The 18,345-nt window shown below is 52.2% G+C and overlaps 2 protein-coding genes across 5 annotated transcripts in view; one reads left to right on the forward strand and one right to left on the reverse strand.

Moving 5' to 3' along the window:
* The first annotated feature begins 194 nt into the window (after positions 1–194).
* Positions 195–3,216, forward strand: Ccdc24 (coiled-coil domain containing 24). Of its 3 annotated transcripts, none has more exons than XM_057785243.1 (8): positions 195–330; positions 557–750; positions 830–970; positions 1,651–1,725; positions 2,127–2,181; positions 2,513–2,582; positions 2,688–2,766; positions 2,841–3,216. In XM_057785243.1, exons 1-8 carry the CDS (start codon positions 205–207, stop codon positions 3,043–3,045), a joined length of 945 nt encoding a protein of 314 aa, XP_057641226.1. In that variant the 5' UTR covers positions 195–204; the 3' UTR covers positions 3,046–3,216. The 3 variants fall into 3 exon arrangements, with proteins under 3 accessions (XP_057641226.1, XP_057641227.1, XP_057641228.1); XM_057785244.1 differs by having other exon boundaries at positions 557–732; positions 854–970; positions 1,648–1,725; XM_057785245.1 differs by lacking the exon at positions 195–330 and having other exon boundaries at positions 563–732; positions 854–970; positions 1,600–1,725.
* A 151-nt stretch (positions 3,217–3,367) lies between these two features.
* Positions 3,368–18,345, reverse strand: part of Slc6a9 (solute carrier family 6 member 9) — a 36,188-nt gene continuing 21,210 nt past the window's right edge. For both annotated transcript variants that reach the window (XM_057784806.1, XM_057784805.1), the window contains 11 exons: positions 17,969–18,100; positions 17,309–17,579; positions 9,179–9,311; positions 8,852–8,986; positions 8,660–8,763; positions 8,051–8,288; positions 7,784–7,918; positions 7,570–7,669; positions 7,374–7,474; positions 4,705–4,875; positions 3,368–4,617 (listed from right to left, as the gene is read on the reverse strand). In XM_057784806.1, coding sequence (XP_057640789.1) covers positions 4,423–4,617; positions 4,705–4,875; positions 7,374–7,474; positions 7,570–7,669; positions 7,784–7,918; positions 8,051–8,288; positions 8,660–8,763; positions 8,852–8,986; positions 9,179–9,311; positions 17,309–17,579; positions 17,969–18,100 — 1,715 coding nt within the window. In that variant the 3' untranslated portion in view covers positions 3,368–4,422. The remainder of the gene's footprint in view (positions 4,618–4,704; positions 4,876–7,373; positions 7,475–7,569; positions 7,670–7,783; positions 7,919–8,050; positions 8,289–8,659; positions 8,764–8,851; positions 8,987–9,178; positions 9,312–17,308; positions 17,580–17,968; positions 18,101–18,345) is intronic.

The following is an 18,345-nucleotide window of genomic DNA, read 5'->3' on the forward strand; positions in this document are numbered from 1 at the left end:
CCCAGGAGGGTCGGCCCGAAGTAGGCCAAGCAATTCCAGTGTGGGGACATAGGCAGAACAAGACGGGGCCTCGATGTCAGTGGGAGGGGCTCTGTGGGCGTGGCTCTCGCCCGGAGCAACCAGCGGTCTCCCAGGAAATCTAGCACTCTTGACCTGCAGTCGGTCCGTCTCATAGGTCTGACCAGGGGGCCACGTACTCAGGCCATGTCCTGGGACTCCCCAGCCCTGTGGGAGCTGGTGGAGGAGCATGTTCCACTCCCGGAGCGGCCTGAAGTGAAGAGGATTCTGGGGGAGGCAGCAGTGGACCTGAGCCTGGAGTTGCGAGAGGAGGTGGGAGTCTGGTCGGTGGGGGTGGGTCGCATTCCAGGCCTGCCCTACAGTTCACGTGTTATTTCCTGCCTCCACCAGGTCCCTAGCCCTATTTGGTGACCCCCTAACACCTTGTTTTCACTGGCTGCCCTTTCTCTCCCGTTTGACTCCCCCATCCCTAACAATCCCCCCAACACACACCCATCCCCTCTGCCCCAGTGGCAAGGTGCCCCAGCTCTCCTTGCAGGTGGCGATGCTAAAGGCACTGCTCCAAGAGTCTCGGTCTTCTCAAGCCTCGGGATCCCACCCCATGTCTGACTCTCCCTCCCTTCTTGCTCCACCACCCCTCCTGAGGGATATCATGCGCCAAGAACTCCGACAGTTGCTTCAAGGCCTCCGCCTTAAGGCTGTCTGTGAGGGCAGGTGGGAGTCTCTGGCCTGGCCACCTTGCCCGGACATCAGATGGGCTGCCCCTGACAAAGAGCCAGTGTGACCTTTTCCTGTGGTTTCCTGAAAGGAGGTCCCTTCATGCACACGTTTTCAGGGACCAGACTCAGGTGTGGGCCCAGTATAGTCCCAGGGTCCTTCGCTTTGCCTTGGAGGAGCCTGGGTGTGACTCAACACAACAGGAAGTATCCCGGATGAGAGCCAGCGAGCCCAGGTAAAGTGATGGTAAAGAGGGAGGCTCTGCCTGGCAGCCGATTGGTCTGTCAGATCTGTGGAAGAGTTCTCATTCTTGGGGCTGGACACTTCCCCCCACCCCAGACAAGGTTTCTCTGTAGCTTTGGAGCCTGTCCTGGAACTTGCTTTGTAGACCAGGCTGGCCTCAAACTCACAGAGATCCACCTGTCTCTGCCTCCAGAGTGCTGGGACTAAAGGCTCCAAGTTCTTGTTTAAATCCCCCTACAATCCTATAAGCTGAGCATTGTCCCCAGTTGTTTGTTTGTTTTTTTTTTTTTATTTTTCGAGACAAGGTTTCTCCGTAGTTTTTTTGGTTCCTGTCCTGGAACTAGCTCTTGCAGACCAGGCTGGCCTCGAACTCACGGAGATCCGCCTGCCTCTGCCTCCCGAGTGCTGGGATTAAAGACGTGCGCCACCACCGCCCGGCTTGTCCCCAGTTTTTAAATGAAAAAAGAAAGCTCAAAAAGATCAACAATTTCCCGGAGGTCTCATGGTGAAGGTGGCAGAACCCATGTGGAAACCTAGGCTCCAAAACTATTGTTTGTATTCTGTTATATTGCCTGTACAAGGAAAACAAAATTATCTAGAAGTGGCATTTGTTCCCTGAAGGACTAGAATGAACTACACGGAGGGGGTGATGTTAACTTCACCTGTCAGCAGCTGTCACAGGGACCTCAGTGTCATCAAGGACCAACTGAATGTGTCTAACATTGACCAGGTTGTCAGACACCTGAGGTGAGGCCCAGGGGCACTTGAGTGCATGTAGATTGGGGGTAAGAAGACAGGGGTGGACCTTAAGGGGTTGTGACTGCCTGGAAGGGAGTGTGCAGGTAGGTAGACTGAGTGTGTGTGTGTGTGTGTGTGTGCGCGCGCCAGGGCTCTAAGCACAAGAAGGCTGTGATGTGGGGCTAATGGAAGCAGGATGAGCCAGAGGCTCAGTACCAGGGTACAGAAGAGGATGGTGCCCACGGGGGTGCAGATAGGGAGGTAACTGGAAATGGTGGGCACTGGAAGGCTATGGCCAGGCAGTACCCACAGAACAAGTGGCTCCTGGTGGTTCTGGAGGTTGGGACCATGTGATGCGTGCAGCTGGGAGGTCCTGCTCACTGGTTCTGGCTGTTCACGCTCCTGTCTAGGAGCCTCCTGGAGGAGGAGTGTCACATGCTGCAGAAAGAGATCTCTGACCTGCAGGTGAGCGCAGCCCTGAGCCTTTCCCAGGTTCTCTGTTTAGCAGGGATCACACCTGTGTGTTTGCGGACCTATGTGTATGTCAAGGTGTGTGAGTCCTACACCTGTTTCTCATGTTTCAGAGCCCAGGGGCAGCAGTTTTAGACTAGCCCACTGGACAGCCCGGGGTCTCTTGCCTCCTCTCTCCTTAAGGGACTGGATGTGTGGCTACCATCTTGCTAAGCGTGGCCTTCTCCACGGGCTGTGCACTCATGAGGGTCAGACTGCAAGGCTGCATGGTCTTGTCCCTGAGCCCTACCTTTAGGCAGGGTCCCTGAACCAGCTTTCTCCACAGCACTGTCTGGAAACGGAGCAGATGCAGGCTTGCCAGCCCTCCAAGGCCACCCTAGAGCCCACCCTGGCAGGTAAGGACCCCAAGCGAGCCCCCAGAATACCCTGCCCCCTACCTTCCCCCATATTGTACTTTCTCTACAAAAGCCAGGCACTGTCTCAGCTGTGCCCTTCCTCAGAGATAAAGGAACAGAAGAAGGCCATGGAACAGGAGCTACAGGTCTCTGTGGGGCCTTCCTGTGTCTCTGCGAAGCACAGGTACACCAAAACACAGGGCGGGGTGATGTGAAGGGTCAGGTCATGGTCATCTCACAGCTGCCTATCCCGTGCAGGCAGAAGCCCTTGAGGTCCATCCCAGGCTTCAGACCCTTTCCTTGTCTCCATGGCTACATGCCTACACCTCCTTCGGAGCGCTGCCCCCACCCTCAAGGTCAGGCAGTCACCCACCGCTGGAGAGGGCGGCAGCTTCGGTACAGCTATTGGGAAGAGCCAGCTTCCACCTCAGTGTCCAGTGCGGCATCCCAGGCTCCAACCTGAAGGGCTGGTCACAAAACAGGCTTCTGCTGTAACTCGCCCATCTGCTGTTCCCTCCAGCTGCCATAGCTCTACCAGCTTCTGCTTCGTTCTTGGATGAGGTCACTCAGTCCCCTGCAGAGCTGCCTGTTAGTCTGGTCCCAGCCCCGCCCCTTCCCAGGTCACTAGTATCTAGGACCGAGTGGCAGGACACCTGTTCTAACCATCAAAGCGTTTGGCCCTTCTCCTCTACGCAGGCCTCCACAGAGGCTTGTCAAACAGGTCCCATCCCAGCCTGACTTTTTGTCCCCAAGGGACCCAGACAAAGCACAGCAGCAGCTCAGAGACAGGAATAGAAATTTCATTAAAATCTATGGACTTTAAAACCCTAGTGGTGCACAACGGGCAGTGGCGGGCGGCACACCGTTATTGCTACAGAGGATTAGAGGTGGCTTGGCCAGGGCTGTCACTGCAGAGAGCACAGGATGGACAAATGGTCACCGCAGGGATCGGGAGAAGGAGCTCTCACTGCAGAGGGGGGACGGGCACGTGAACTGGGGCCATTTGGCACATTAAACGGGGGTAGCACGTCTGGGAAGACTGGGCCTTCAACCTGGTGGAGGGTGGACAAGGGAATGTCGTGCAGGGTCGCCTTCCCCAGGGCTCCAGGCTCAAACTTCCTACTAAGAAGTCCCCTCTCTTTCCCTCCATAAGTGCTTTGGGCAGGCTGCTGGGTCACAGCCTCGGCTGGCTGGGCCTGACAACCACGGCTGGGACAAAGGGCAGAGGCCCTGGAGCAGCCAAGTGAGGTGTAGGCAGGCCTGGAAGACAGACTGGATCCAAGGCTGGGGCCGGGGCAGGGTGGCAACCACAGATGATACCATTTTTACAAAAATAATTACACAAATAAACAGGGCTGGGTGATACAGTCTAAGTAACACTGTGAGCCTGTAGCCCCTTGCCTTGTTCCGAGCAAGAAGATACAGGTTTGCCTGGGCAGAGGCTGTGGTCAGGAACACTGGTCATGAGGCTGGAGGGCAACAAGTGGGGCGTGGAGCCAGAACCTCTTATCCCCTGGTCAAACAGCTCAGGGTGTAGTATGAGGGTATCAGAGGCCGTGTGAAGCCTGGCAGGCCATTGGGGACCTGGCCTGAGACCTCTTCCAAAGTGCTTTGGACACCCCCACCCCCACAGCAATCCTCCCACGGCTTTCCCACCCCCGACTGCTGTCTTGGCATCCAAAGGACGTGTAAACACTGGGGACATGAGCACAAATGTCTGCACTAGCAGTGGTGGCCAAGGTGACAGCAGCTGTCTCCTGTCACACCTGTCCACTGCCTCCCCAGTCTCTGTGGCGGGAGCAAGGGTTGGGTGGGGCCTCTCCCCTTGCAACAACTGTGCTCATATCCGGGAGTCCTGGAGGCGACTGGAGCCATTACTGCCCACCATGGGGATCTGGGCCTTGTCCGGGTGCAGTGGCTGGACCTCAAACCCATCTTCAGGAGAGGGGGCTGTGGTGGGGGCATAGCGCCCAGTCCGATGCTCCAGGAGGGCAGGGCCCCAGTCTCTGCTTGGCTTTGTGGCATTTTTCAAACGCTGCAGGCAGGGGGCGTAGGGAAAAGAGAGTCAGAAGGGCTCAGAAGTGTTTCCACCTGGCCTGACTGCCCAGCCCTCTGCACTCACCTGAAGAAGTGTGTCCCCATCTGTGCGGCAGAGCTGGAAGAGCGCATACAGGGGGATGCAGATGACAGACGACAAGGCCATGAGGAAACCAATGGCCACAGCCCAGCCTGGGTACTGGTAGTGGTTGTAGGTGATAGGCCGGTATTGGATCACCGTGAAGATTAGAATGAACTGCAGAGTGTAGAGGTGGGACAGAGAGGTGGGGACAGTGTGAGGTGGACAGAGCCCCTTCCAGCAGTAACCCTCCCCTCCAGTTCTGGTCAGGGCATAGGCAACTTGTCAACACCTGAGCCAAAGAAGCAGGAGGAACCCACCACCCGGGAGTGGTTGGGCATGTAGGTGCCATAAAGGAAACAGAGGTGTTTTTGCCAGAGAACAAGTAAGCTGCTACCACCTTTGGAAAGCAGCCATTTCGTCTCTCGGCTCTGTACTGTCTGCTGAGATAAGGACAAATTCCTGGCCTTAGGCTTCAGTTCTGCCAGAGGACCTGTTATCTTGCTGGCCACCTCCTGACATCCCTGCCTCAGCACACCCAGCATCTCCTACCTCCTCCGTTCCATTCTGCAGACCTATCCTTAGCATTCCTGTCACGCCCTGAGCCCAGGCCACCTCTTTCAGGTAGCCTTTCTGGATTTTCTGCCTCCTAAAAGGCTTCTCCATGGCATTTCCCATCTGCCTTCCTCAGAGCTGCCCTACTTCCTATTTCCCACGGTCCTGCGAGTGCCTAGGACTGCGTTAACTCAGGATCTAAGGTGCCCTGCACTGTCTCACTTATCTATTTGAGCTGATTTGTATCAGGAGATGCAGGGTTTGAGGAGCAGGCCAGGCCAGGTCCTGTCTCATGATGGCTGTGGTAACCGCCACATTCAGCCTAAAGAGTGCCCAGAGGCTAAAACGCTGAGTGTCAGGTAGTAGACTGACCAGAAAGAGGTAAGACAAGAAGTGAGGCCCATGGTCGCTGCAAGCAAAGGATCTAAAAGAAACAGCCTTGGCCAGGTGGCTCATAGGCCACACCCTAAAGGTCCTGCAGAAGGACTCAACACACCTCCTAGCCTTTAGGCATCCTGGAACGCAAGTCCCTCTGACCTTGCCTACCTTGACCCTAGAGCATCCTTCCTGACCCAGCAGAGCCTGCTATGTGTGTTTACTTATTTTTGAGACAGGGTCTCACTTTGTCACCCTGGCTAGCTTAAAACTCTGTGTAGACCAGCCTGGCCTTAAATTCAGGTATCAGCCTACCTCTGCCTCTTGCCTTCTGGGGGCTAGGGTTAAAGGTGAGCGAGTGCCACCACACCTGGCTTGACCAGTTTGATGTACATGGGGACGAATTCCTTCATTGGACTCCGGGAAGGCTAAGGCTTGTCAAGAGCCTCACAGGCACATAAAGCCCCAAAGAGAACGTGAATATGTCTGCACAGCCTGGATTCCTGTCCCCAAGGTACCTCCAGCCTGGCTCTCAAGGCTCTATCGACGTCACCCCATCTCTAGTCCTAGGGGTCCCACAAGAGCCAGGCCAAGGCCCTTGGTAGGTGACCCCAGGTAATGGGAGGGGTGGGGCCTGGGCCAATGCCACACCCACGGAGGGAGGGCATGGTGCTAGGCAGTGCCTTTAGGAGCTCTGGCCTCTCAGCCTTGAAAGGAGACTTCCGCTCCTCCTGTTTCAGCTGGGCCTATGGCCAAAACTGTAGCCTGTGCCAAGCTCAGGAACATCCTACACCCCATGTGGTGGAGGCCTCAGTCCTCCAGGGGCCTCTTTTCAGAAACATGAGCCAGTGTGGAAATCTGATACCTAGCTCTTCATGATTCCGAGGAATTGTGGAGGCCACAGGTACCTCTGGGTAGTGCCTTGCCACCGAGTGAGCCCTCTGACACAGTGACTGAGGGGCACTCTGACCCTCTTATATAGTGACTACGATACTGTCAACCCCTCCCCCTCTCACATCAAACAAGCAGCAAAATGAGTCAAGTTTTAGCCCCCAGACCATCCCTCCCATAGCATGGTTTGGTCTGCATCAGGGTTCTTGCCCTCATTAAGTATGTGGCAGTGGCCTATTTAATATCCCTGTGCCTCAGTTTCCATAGCTGTAGGGTGGAGACAGCAATGATAACCAAAGAGATACTGCAGGAGTTAATGTGAACAGGGCGAGGGGAGGTAGCCCGACTACCAGTGTAGCGCTCTGATGAATGTGCTTGGAAATGGGATGCTCTCTCCAAAACCAGGCAAATTCCCAGCCTTGGAGGCTCAGCTGACCTAACTCCTAGCCCTGCACCAACAGGTACTGGGATGCTGCCACATTCCCATGTATCGACATCTATCTCCCTGCTTGGGAGTGGTCTCCATGAGGGTCTAGGATAAGAGCAGTAAGGCAGACAGAAACCACACCAGTATCAGTGACTCCTGAGATCCCTTAGAGGCAGCTGGGAAGCAATGCCAGGGAGTGAGGCTACGCCCCTGAAGTACTGGCTTCAGTCAAAGGGCTCCATATCCCCTTCCTAAGCGAAGGCAGGGCCTGGCACCTCTGAGTGGGCACACGTCTGACTGTCCAGCCCTCTCATGCCCAAAGCAGAGCTATGGCTGGGTGGTAGTCTTCCTGCTCTCGCTCTGCTGGTTCCCGAGAGGACACTTGGCCAAGGGGCAGCAGGAGCAGGGAGGACCCCCGAGAACTTACAAAAATGATAGCTGGAGAGACGAAGCGCCAACAGATCTGGAAGAAGAGAGGTGGTGGAAACCCCAGCATCATCTGGATGTCCTGGAAGTAGTTTCGGTGCCCTGGAGAAATGGGGCAGGGGTGAGCAGCCCAGCAGGACAGAGTGGGGCCAGTCAGAGGCTGGGACCCTCGAGGCCACGGACAGGTGGGCACTTACCATAGATATACATGATGGACACACACATGATGCAGGAGATGATGACCAAGGAGAAGCTGGCTGCATAATTGTCCATCAGCAGCAGCCAGTAGATGCCTGCCTGTGAGCCAGCGCACAGATGAGCCAGGGTGCCACAAAGCAAGCTACCCACCCATTCTGCAAGTGCCCTGGCAAGCGCAACCCCGCCCCCCCCCCCCCACGGCTCCATTCTTACCTGGCTGGTAAGGGGGATGCCCAGCAAGAAGCCAGCTACTGCCACTCCCAAGGTCACATAGGTCTTTTTCTGCAGAATCCACTCATTCCCCACCTCATCCACAATGGCAGTGACTAGGGTCTCTAGGAGGCAGAACTACAGGCACAGCCATCAGGATAGGGTCCTGCCCTCTGCCCCAGTTCCTCCTGCCCAAGCTTCCAAGATACATACACACTTACACACGCATGCACACACACATACACATATATGCATGCATGTGTGTCATACCTGAGTTCCCAGTCCCAGCAAGATGAGCATGAAGAAAAAGAGTAGAGACCACAGTGGGGAGATGGGAAGCAGCGTGAGGGCCTCAGGGTAAGCTACAAAAGCTAGCCCAGGGCCATGGTCTGCCACTCGGGACACATCCACACCCAGGTGATTGGCCATGAAGCCTAGGATAGAGAAGATGACGAAGCCAGCATAGACACTGGTAGCACAGTTGGTGATACTGATGATGACACTGTCCCTGAGGGAGAAAAACAGGACAGTTTAGGAGATCCAGCTTGCTTCCCTTTCCTCAGTTTGAGCCAAAATAAGACATGGAGATAGGATAGTCTAGAAACACAAGTGTCCCTAACTCCTTTTCCTATCAACTCGGGTCTTTTTAAAGCGAGTCCAGGGTTCCCGACCCCTTGTCCACCCATCCCCCTCTCTGGCTAGTGCTTTGCTGTCTATTCTCATGACCCACTTGAGACACAAGGTTCTCAAGGTCATGAGTACAGGAGGTCCCCAGTAGGCAGCAGACCGTACGGGAGTCTGGAAGTCCTGTGGATCCAGGGTCAGGCTGTGGAGAGGACAGAAAACCGGCAGCCTCCAGGCTGGCAGGGGAGCACTCACCGGTAGCAGTTGTTGTGGAACTTATTATAGGAGGCCATGGTGATGAGCCCGCCCCACGCGCAGCCTAGGGAATAGAAGATCTGGGAGGCGGCATCCCCCCACACCTGCAGAGAGGCCAGCAGTGAGCCACTGCAGTCAGGCTGGATCACTTGTCCCTCCCTGGCCTCTTTGGAGCAATCCTCCATGTCCCACCTTGGCCTCCAGAATCTTGTCCCACTGTGGGGTCAGGTAGTACATGATACCCATGAAGGCTCCTTCCAGGGTCACTCCACGAACGAACAGAATGGTCAGCACCACATAGGGGAACGTGGCCGTGAAGTACACCACCTGAGACAAGACACAGGTTCCATGGATTCCTCTAGAACCCTTTCCAATCCTCCTGTTACCTCTCTGACCCCAGCCACTATTAGCTTTGGTCCTTCCTCTGCTGTGGCTCTTTGTTACCCCTCCCTTAGACTCCCATCAGCCCAGGAAGGAGAGGCAGGGTGGGAACAAACCCTGCCTGGGGAGGGTACTTGCTTTCCCTGAAGACTTGACTCCTCGGATGAGGCAGAGGAAGACGACCACCCAGGAAACGCCGAGGCAGCCTAGGAGGGGAAGCCGAACCTCCCCAAAGTTTCCAATGTCATCAGACAGTTTCAGCACATACAGCCTGGGGAGGGGAAGGTGACTGTCACTGAGGGCCAGCCTCTGCTGCCCAGCAACCAACTCATGATCTATATACCTCATGCTGCCAGGTCCCAGAAGCCTGGTTGTGGGAGAATAAGAGGTGCTTTGGGACCCCAGCCCTCTGCCCTGCAGTCCATCCTGGGACCCTCAAGGGCTTTGAGAGACCAAGTCAAGTTTGAGCTCATCTCCTCTCCTGTGGCAGTGGTTGACGCCCGCCCAGTATCTGCTTGAGTCCAGCCCAGGTCCTTTTGTATGCATTCCACACTTCAGGAGTGCCCATTCTTCCTAACAGAAGCACCTCCTCCTGGAAGCCTTCAGAGAGCTATACCATTATAGTCTGCTCCAGCTCTCAGGAGCAGAGCTGACAGGGTGATGTCACCCTAACTCCTCCCCTTGTGGGTGTAGCTCCACCTGCAGCCCTCTGCCAGGCAGACTGCATTCTTTGGGTCAACTGGGCAGGAGGCTTCTTCCTGGCCCTCGGGGAAGAGGGTGGAGGAAAGCAAGCAGGGCTGCTACGGGTGGGAAGGACACAGGAAGGGTGCAGGGTATGGATGGTGGTGGTGTCTCACCTGAAGGGAAAGCCAGGATGAAGGCTTCCCTGGAAAGATGAGGCTGGAATTACGGTGAGGATGTGGGTGAAAGGGATGGTGGGAAGGGCAGGCCTGTAACAAGGCAGGGAACCAGGAGCTAGCATGACCAGCCTGGGCATGTTGGTTAGCTCAGAAAGGAAAGAATACATCAGAAAGAGAAGACAGGAGCAACAGAAGGGTGATGGACAGGAAGGAGCCGATGAACAGGAAAAGGCCTCATTGTAAGAAGTAGTGAAAGTGAGGCTGAAGAATTTCCATTTCCTCCCAAGGGCAATGGGAGACCTTTGAGGCTTTGGTCTGTTTTAGAATGATCAAGACCCTCTATGGCTTCAAACTTTGCACTGGCTACAGTAACCCCTACACTGGTTATAGGCCCTACAGGATCTAGTGTCCCTGGCTCTGCCATTTCTCTGATCTCTTCCTTCCTCCCCTTCGCTCACAGATTTAGCTGCTGTGGGATAATACTCTTGTACACTGTAAAGATTTGTCACTTGTATTAGTTTAATAAAATGCTAATTGGCCAAGCAGGAAGTATAGGAAGTATAAAATTCTGTGAAGAGGAAAGGCAGAGAGTCAGTCACCACCAAGATGCAAAGGAAGCAAGATGAGAATGCCTCACTGAGAAAAGGTACCAAGTCACGTGGCTAAACATAGATAAGAATTATGAGTGAATTTAAGTTGTAAGAGTTTGTTAGTAATAAGCCTGAGCAATAAGCCAAACAGTTGATAATTAATATATGCATCTGTTTATTTGAAACTGAATGGCTATGGGACTGGGTGAGACAGGAATTTCCTTCTACAAATGGAGCCCAAATGTTTGGCAAGAATTTCCACATAAAGTCTGAGAAAGCTTTTTTTAAAAAAAGATTCTAGACAGACAAGAACAGAGTCAAGCCCAGCTTCTTGATAACTGTCTTTTCTCTGGTACTCTGTTGGCAGCAAGCAGAGGTACAGCTCCTTTAAGAGAGGCTTCCTGATTCAGCATCAGTAGCAAAAACGTCACAGCTCTTTTAAGAGGCCCTGTCACTAAACACTTAAATGGTGTTTATGAGCAGCTGGCATCAGGCTTCTTGGTGGTGGCATAGACCTAGAAACTCCACAGAGTTGTAGCAATAAATCTGGCTCCTGCCAATACCTCTGCCATGAAGCTGGACTCTCAAAAAGCTAAGGAATGGGGTGGAGTCAGCTGCCAAAGCTGTAGTTTTAATCCAAGGCATATCATTTAGCAGATTAAAGACTCATGTGGTCAGAAAAAGGTAAACAGTAAAGACAGATTCAGATAAAAAAAAAAACTCCCTAAATGGTTTACAGTGTGTTCAAAAATATACATAGGCTTGGGAGAGAAAAGAAAAAAGATAAAGTTCTTAAAAGAAATAGAGTAGTCGGGTGTGGTGGCACACACCTTTAATCCCAGAACTAAGGAGGCAGGGGCAGGTGGATCTCTGTGAGTTCAAGGCCAGCCTGGTAATGCAGAGTTAGTTCTAGGGCAGCCAAAGATACACAGAGAAACCATGACTCAAAAATACCAAAAATTAAAAAACAGAAATAAAAGAGTAAAAAAAAGTCACGTAAAGATGGAAAATATATAGAGTCTGGATACTGTATGTTATTATGTTGTCTTTGAATTGTTTGATTGCTGAGGAAGGAGCAACAGTTGCTATAAGACATTTGATTATAAATGCTGCTGGATTAAACCAACCTGTCTATTTTAAAAATATCTTGACTTCAAAATTTAAGTCAAAAGATATGTTACTTTGGGAGAGAGGTTCTGCTTTTATTCCCACAGGAAATAAGAGGTTTTGGATTCATTCTGAGTTAAGAAAAATCAAGTTTGGTTGAGGAAGATCCCTTGAAAAATCTCTGATAGGAGCAGATGGCGCAGATAGCCAAATGTCTCCGAGCGCTGCTGCAGTTTCCTCTGAGTTCTACAGTCAGAGTGGCCTCAGCACTGCTGGCTGAGATGATCCAGACTCTCAGGACTTGACCATAATCCTAAATTTTCTTTGGGTCCTCAGCAGGAAGTAGCCTAGAAAACTACACCCACATTCCCCCCAAAAATGAATTATGGATGTTTGTTTTTGTTTAGTGTGTTGGTTAAAAGTTGCAATGGATAATGGTCAGGAAAGCTAAACAAAGGAGATTAGATTCAGAGTTCTTGTTTTGAAAAGAAAAAAGGGGGAATGCTGTGGGATAATGCTCTCGTACACTGTAAAGATTTGTCACTCAGTTTAATAAAATGCTGATTGGCCAGTAGCCAGGCAGGAAGTATAGATAGGGTGAGCAGACTAAGAGAATTCTGGGAAGAGGAAAGGCAGAGAGTCAGTCACCAGCAAGACACAGCGGAAGCAAGATGGGAATGCCTCACTGAGAAAAGGTACCAAGTCACATGGCTAAACATAGACAAGAATTATGGGTAAATTTAAGTTGTAAGAGCTAGTTAGTAATAAGCCTGAGCAATAGGTCAAACAGTTTATAATTAATATAAGCCTCTGTGTGTTTCTTTGGAACTGAACATCTGCAGGACCAGGCAGGCCAGAAATTTCTGTCTATATTGAGCTGCACTGGACTTGGTTTTTCTCAAACATGTTAGCCTGCCCCCCCCACCCCAGGGCCTTTGTAAATGTTACTGTCTCTGAATGAAGTAGCTTCTCCCTCCCCCACCAGAGATCTGTGTACATAAGGCCATGTGCCATCTTGACACCTTTTACACATGTGAACAAGATGCCGTGTTTCACACTATATTCCTGTTTAGGATATAGCTGGGCTTGTCCATGTAACCCCCACTTCCTCTAGTCTTTATTCAGATGGCCACTTCTCAAATGGATCTTCTTGATTATATAGCTTAAAATGCAGCTTTCACCCCAGTCCAGCATGCCTTACCCCACTCTGTGTTCCTCAACAGCGTACACATCCTTCTCTCATTCTGTTTATTTTGCTATCAATAGTTTGTCTGCTTTCTATAAGACAAGGTCTCATGTCACTCAGGCTCGTCTTGAACTCACTGTGTAGTTGAGGATGACCTTGAACTTATGATCCTACTGCTTCCTCCCCTTGAATGCTGGGATTACAGGTGTATGACACCTTGCCAGGTTTTATGTGGTTGCTGAGGGTCAAGTCAAAGCCTCCACGCATGCAAGGAAAGCACTCTACCAACTGAGCCTTTTAATTGCCTTTGTCCTCTGTCCTCTATGAAGATGGAAGCTTTTGTTTACTTTGTTCACGGCCGTACACCTCCAGTGCCTGGCACTGAGCGATACTCAATTATTTGGTCTTAAGTAAATGAACACTGGCAAACGGGCTGGAAGGCAGAAAGGAGGGAGCCCAGATGAACGATCCAGGCTAGAGGTGAGAAGCAAGCAACAAAGACATCTTGACTCTCCACTTCCTCATCACAACATAGGTCAAACATTGACTCTCTTCTTTTCCTGCTACTGGAGACTCAGCTCAGCTCTCACCGGAGGCTGTCTCCCCCGGGGAGCCCCAGCATCCTCAGCCATGTTTACATCAGCTCTCAACCTCATGTAGACACTTTGAATGTCTTGGGATAGGATATGATCTTCATAGAACAATGCTGTCAGAGCTGGAACTTGGTGTTTGCTTGGCTGGCCTGCCTGAGCACCCAAAGGAGACTTCCGCGGCCTCTTTGGCTTCCTATTTTCCTCCCAGGCCACCCTTCACTGTATGACCTGCAGAGGGTGCTGTCTGACTCCTGCTCCCTCTGCCCAATTCTCCCAACTGTCTACACCAGTATCCAAGGCTGGCATTACCCTCTTCTGGCTCAGCCATACAAGAATCAACAGACAAAGTTCAGGAGCCATGAGACTCAGAGGCTCCAGGTTCCCTCTGACTGATTCCCTGCCTTCTCCTCCTTCATACATAGCACACACAGAAAACAATTTTGTTGACCCATTGAGCTAGACAAACAAGGCCATTCATAGCTCAAGGCAATGGGCTGGGGCTCCTGGCAGCCCAGGTCAGGCCTGCCTGGGTGTTCCTATGCAAGACACCAGTGCCGGCAAGGTGGCAAGGTGGGTCCTTCGGAATAACCGCAGGCTCCGTTTGCCCCTACCGAGTCGCTTTTTTGCAAGTGCCAACATTCAAGTCAAGAAACCCTCTTTCATTTAAAGGATTTAGAAAATAAAGAAACTTTTCCTAATTACACATGCTAAAATGGCAGTATTTGATGTTCTTTTTATTACACAAGTATAGTATTACTGTACTGGGAGTGCAGAGCTTAGATGGTTAGCCTGGGAACCAACGAATGAATTCTAGCTTTATTTTAGGTTGTACTGTATTTAGTTCTTTGTTTTGCTTTGGACCATGTGCTTTTGAGATCAAACAATTAACCTCAGAGCATTCTGGAATGTGACTTATTTATAAGCTGGCTTCTGGCATATGACCTCTCAGGGATTACTCTGACTTTTCCCCATGCTTTTTTTCTTTTTTGAGACTAGGTCCACTAGGTATCATAGGTTAGTTTTAAAATTATGATTCTCCTGCTTCAGCCTCCCAGCTGCTGGGATGACAGGTATATCACCACGCTCAGTTCTTCTCCAGATATCAGTGAGACCCTGTCTCGAAAGCAAGCAAGCAAACAAACATGTCTTTAATCTCAGCATCTGGGAGACAGAGGCAGGAGGCTCTCTGTCAGTTCAAAGCTAGCCTGGTTCTACATAGGGTGTTCAGGCCAGCTAGGGCTATATAAAACCCTATATCAAAAAAATATAAAAATAAATAAAATCCCAAGCTCTAGATACACAGAGATCTTATTTCCATGAGCAGACAGTAACTGGTTTGAGAAGAGAGCCCTCCCCTTCCAGGCTTCACGAGCACACTTGAGCACTTGCTACTGACCTGATAGCATATTTCACCTCTGCATCAGGGAGGGAAGAATTACAGCCACCCAGATTCCAGGGGTGAGCAATCAAACTTGGGGAGGTTTGCTGACCTCCCACGGACACACAATAGGCCAGTGGCAGAGCCAGGATTGGAGATGTCAGTATGACTATGACACTGGCATGAGACACGGGGTGGGTGAGGTGGAGCTGGGATCAGAGTCCACTCTGTGCCAGGTGTTGGCTGCCACGAAGGCTCTGGAGCTGAGAACGCCTTGTCATGAGCTTAGGGACTGGAAGGAGTCTGGGGACCGGAGGGGAAGAAGGAGTGGCTCAGAATCCTGCCCCTCCAGATTCTCTCGCTTTAAAGGCACCTGTCTGTCTGTCTGTCTGTTGTTTGGGTGCTAGGGATCAAATCAAGGTCCTCACAAGTGCTAGGCAAGCTCCACCATTGGTCCACACCCCAGTCTTTCTCATCTTTTCGTTGACCTGATGATTTCATTCATAAAACGGTAACTACATCATGCCACCTTTCAAAGGAACTAGGAAGACTGGCAGACAACAGCAGAGCCAGGGCGGGCCTGGGACATAGCCCAGCCACCTCCAGAGCCATCTGGATCCTTACTTGGGATGTCAGTCTCTAAATCTGAAAATGGAGCTAGGAAAACTTATCAGAGATAGTGCACTGGTATACAGAAGGTGGCAACACTTCCCTGCTCTCCTTTCATCGGTGAGGCCTGGGCAGTTCTAGCCTCCTCTGGGACTGGGGAATCCAATACTGGGCCTCCGGCATGCTAGTCAAATGTTCTGTCACAGAACATATACCCATCCACTCCTTCCAGCCACTGCTCTCTTAAGGGTCATTTCCAAGGCAGACCTGTTGATGCTGGCCTATGATCCCAGCCTCTCTAGCGTCTGGGCAGGAGGACCACATGTTCAAGACCAGCCTGGGCAACTTAGTGAGACCTTGTCTCAAAATAAAGTAAAAGGGGATGTAGCTCAAGGGTGAGGCACTTGCCTTGCATGCACAAGGGTGGGTGTGGAGCAGTGTTCAATCACCACTATAGCAGGGGAAAGTGTCTTTCCAGGCTTTCCAGGAGGTGGCAGCAGGGAGCCATTAGGGTTAGAAACTGAGCCGCTTAGGTAGGCCTGGCGGAGCCCCAGCTGGGGAGCAGAGCCCAGCTGTCCCCTCAGCATGCTTCCCTAGGCAGATTGTCTGAGCGATTCCCGCTGGTTTCACTGGCTAATGTCTCCAGAGCTTTGCCCCTGAGGTCCGCAACGCTGTGGCATCTGCTTGGGGTGAGGAGGGTAGGCAGGGTTTGCGCTTTTAGGAGCTCCAGAGAAGTTCATCTTCTGTCTTGTACACATCGTGCCCATGATGGACAGTTACCCAGAGTCCTCTGATTGGGTGTGAGCTCTGTCTTGCTCTCTTTCCAGTGTCCTCTCCGAAACCGGCCTGTCCCACGACTGCTTCTTTGGAGTCTGCGCTTTCAGGACTGGACTTAGAGGCCCTGCTACAACTTCGGCAGGCCTGGGGCCTTGTGCACCTCGCCTTTGGCCTCCAGCGCACAGCAGGCCTGGGGCCTTGTGCACCTCGCCTTTGGCCTCCAGCACACAGCAGAGGAGGCTTCAAGGCTTTTCTCAGCCCCCCTTGTTCCCAATCTCTGCTTCAGTTTGCCTCCTCCTGGCCTCTGCTCAGCTACTCACATCATTCCCAATTCCTCTACTTTTCTCCCTCCCATTTGTTGAGCTATGATCACCTCTTCTTGTCCCCATCTCATAGAAGTCACCATCACCCACAGACTGAATTTCTTGGGGCAAAGGCTCAGGACCATGTTGCTTGTCACAGGTACACAAGGGTCTTTAGAGCAGATGCCACAGAAGTCTGTATAACAAATAGAAGAGGCCTACCTCCCACATCCAAAAGTCCTCTGCCCCAGGACTCTCCAGTAAGACGTAGGAAGAAGACCCGACTGTGCCCTCTCTCTGCCAGCTGGGACAAGGTGATCCCGACACCTCCAGCAGCAACCTCCCTTCATGGGCTCAGAGTCACTAGTCTCTCGCCACCTCTGAACAGAGTGGGTCTGGCTGCCCTGGCATCCCTGGCCTAGTGCATGTCCACAGTTCCTTGTGTTCTACAATATGAAGTAGAAGCTTAATTCGTGTTAGTTCTCTGTAAGCACAGTGCCCCTTCAAAGAGCCCCCCAAGAGCCCTCTATCCACGTTAGTCTCAATGGGGTAGACTCCCTCAGCTTTGAGAATAACCGCTGGTCCTTTGGGACCCTCACTCGTGCCGTTCTCTCCAGCATGCCGGCCCCCCTTTTCCTGACTGGCCTAAGATTTCCAGAGCCCTCCCGCACTGCTACTTTGAAAGAATTCCCAGATCGTCTTCAAGTCTCCCATGGCCCTCTATATGTCTGCCATTTTACCCAACTCTATGCACTGGGCAGTAGGCGCTGTGTGCAGATGATCCGGGCATGGCTGCCTGACGGGTCCAGGGAGAGCCGAGGGCTGCCACCAGGTCCCCCGGATCCTATGCCTACTAGGAGCCTCACCTCCAGTACTCCTCGCTGGGGCTGGTTCTTTGCAGGGTGTAGTTGAGCACGTGAGAGAGGTTGCCGGACAGGGCAGTGGGTCGGGAGCCGTTAGTGAGGTTGGAAGCATCCAGCACCCCGGCACAGTCCGGCGTGTTCCAGGGGTTATTGCAGTAAGCCCAGGGCAGCACGTGCGTCATGGACGAGAAGAAGTAGTAGAAAGCAATGCAGATGACCACATTGTAGTAGATGCCGATGTACGTGGACACCACCATCATGCCGTAGCCCACGCCTGGAGGAGAAAGCGCAGGAAGCATTGGAGGAGGAGCCTGGCTTAGCTAGGTAAAATTCAGCAGTTCCTAAAGGCCCAAGGGTCTTTGATGGAGAGTCACAGAAGGGAAGGTTCGGGCCTCTGTGAGGGAAAGGAGTTTTGTGTATATACACAGCAGGAGGGAAAGATGGGGCTCAAATAAATGTGAATGCCAGCATGTAGCCACGGCCTTGGCCATTGATGTCAGGATTAGGTCAGTACTGAAGCCCCACAGGGGATAGTCATGTTTGTACAGATGGACAAACCGGCCCGTGTGTGTGTGTGTGTGTGTGTGTGTGTGTATGTGTGATGTACACATGCACAAGTGCATGCACGCATGTGCATGTACACGCCCCCCACCACGGCCTCACCTTTGAACATGGGGCTGATCCTCCAGACCCCCAGGCAGCCCTGGCTTGCAAACTGGCCGAAGGAGAGCTCCATGAAGAAGAGAGGGATCCCGCAGAAGATCAGCATGATGAAGTAGGGGAACATGAAGGCGCCTGGCATGCAGGGAGAGGCCAGGCTCAGGGTGGGCTTGGGGAACACCTCCCCGAGTGTCCTCAGAACCCACAATAAAACCTCTGAGCTTCACTAGTACTGAGACAGGAGTGTGCACTAAGCAGCAGCCTGGAGCTGAGGTACAATCCCCACAGCCTGGCTTTGAACTTGACAGACTCCCAGAAAGTCTGCTCTGGAGAAAATCCAGCCCCCAAACTGTCATGCTGGGGTAGAATTTGAAGGTTTA

The sequence above is a fragment of the Chionomys nivalis genome, chromosome 11 (genome assembly GCF_950005125.1).
Source record: "Chionomys nivalis chromosome 11, mChiNiv1.1, whole genome shotgun sequence".
Taxonomy (NCBI): Eukaryota; Metazoa; Chordata; class Mammalia; order Rodentia; family Cricetidae; genus Chionomys; species Chionomys nivalis.

Excerpts from the sequence above, each read along its gene's own strand:
- Ccdc24 (XM_057785243.1), top strand. The coding sequence starts at position 205 with ATGTCCTGGGACTCCCCAGCCCTGTGGGAGCTGGTGGAGGAGCATGTT. Across the intron at positions 331-556 it reads GCCTGGAGTTGCGAGAGGAG|GTGGCGATGCTAAAGGCACT; the intron begins GTGGGAGTCTGG and ends CTCTCCTTGCAG. Across the intron at positions 2,583-2,687 it reads CCTAGAGCCCACCCTGGCAG|AGATAAAGGAACAGAAGAAG; the intron begins GTAAGGACCCCA and ends GCCCTTCCTCAG.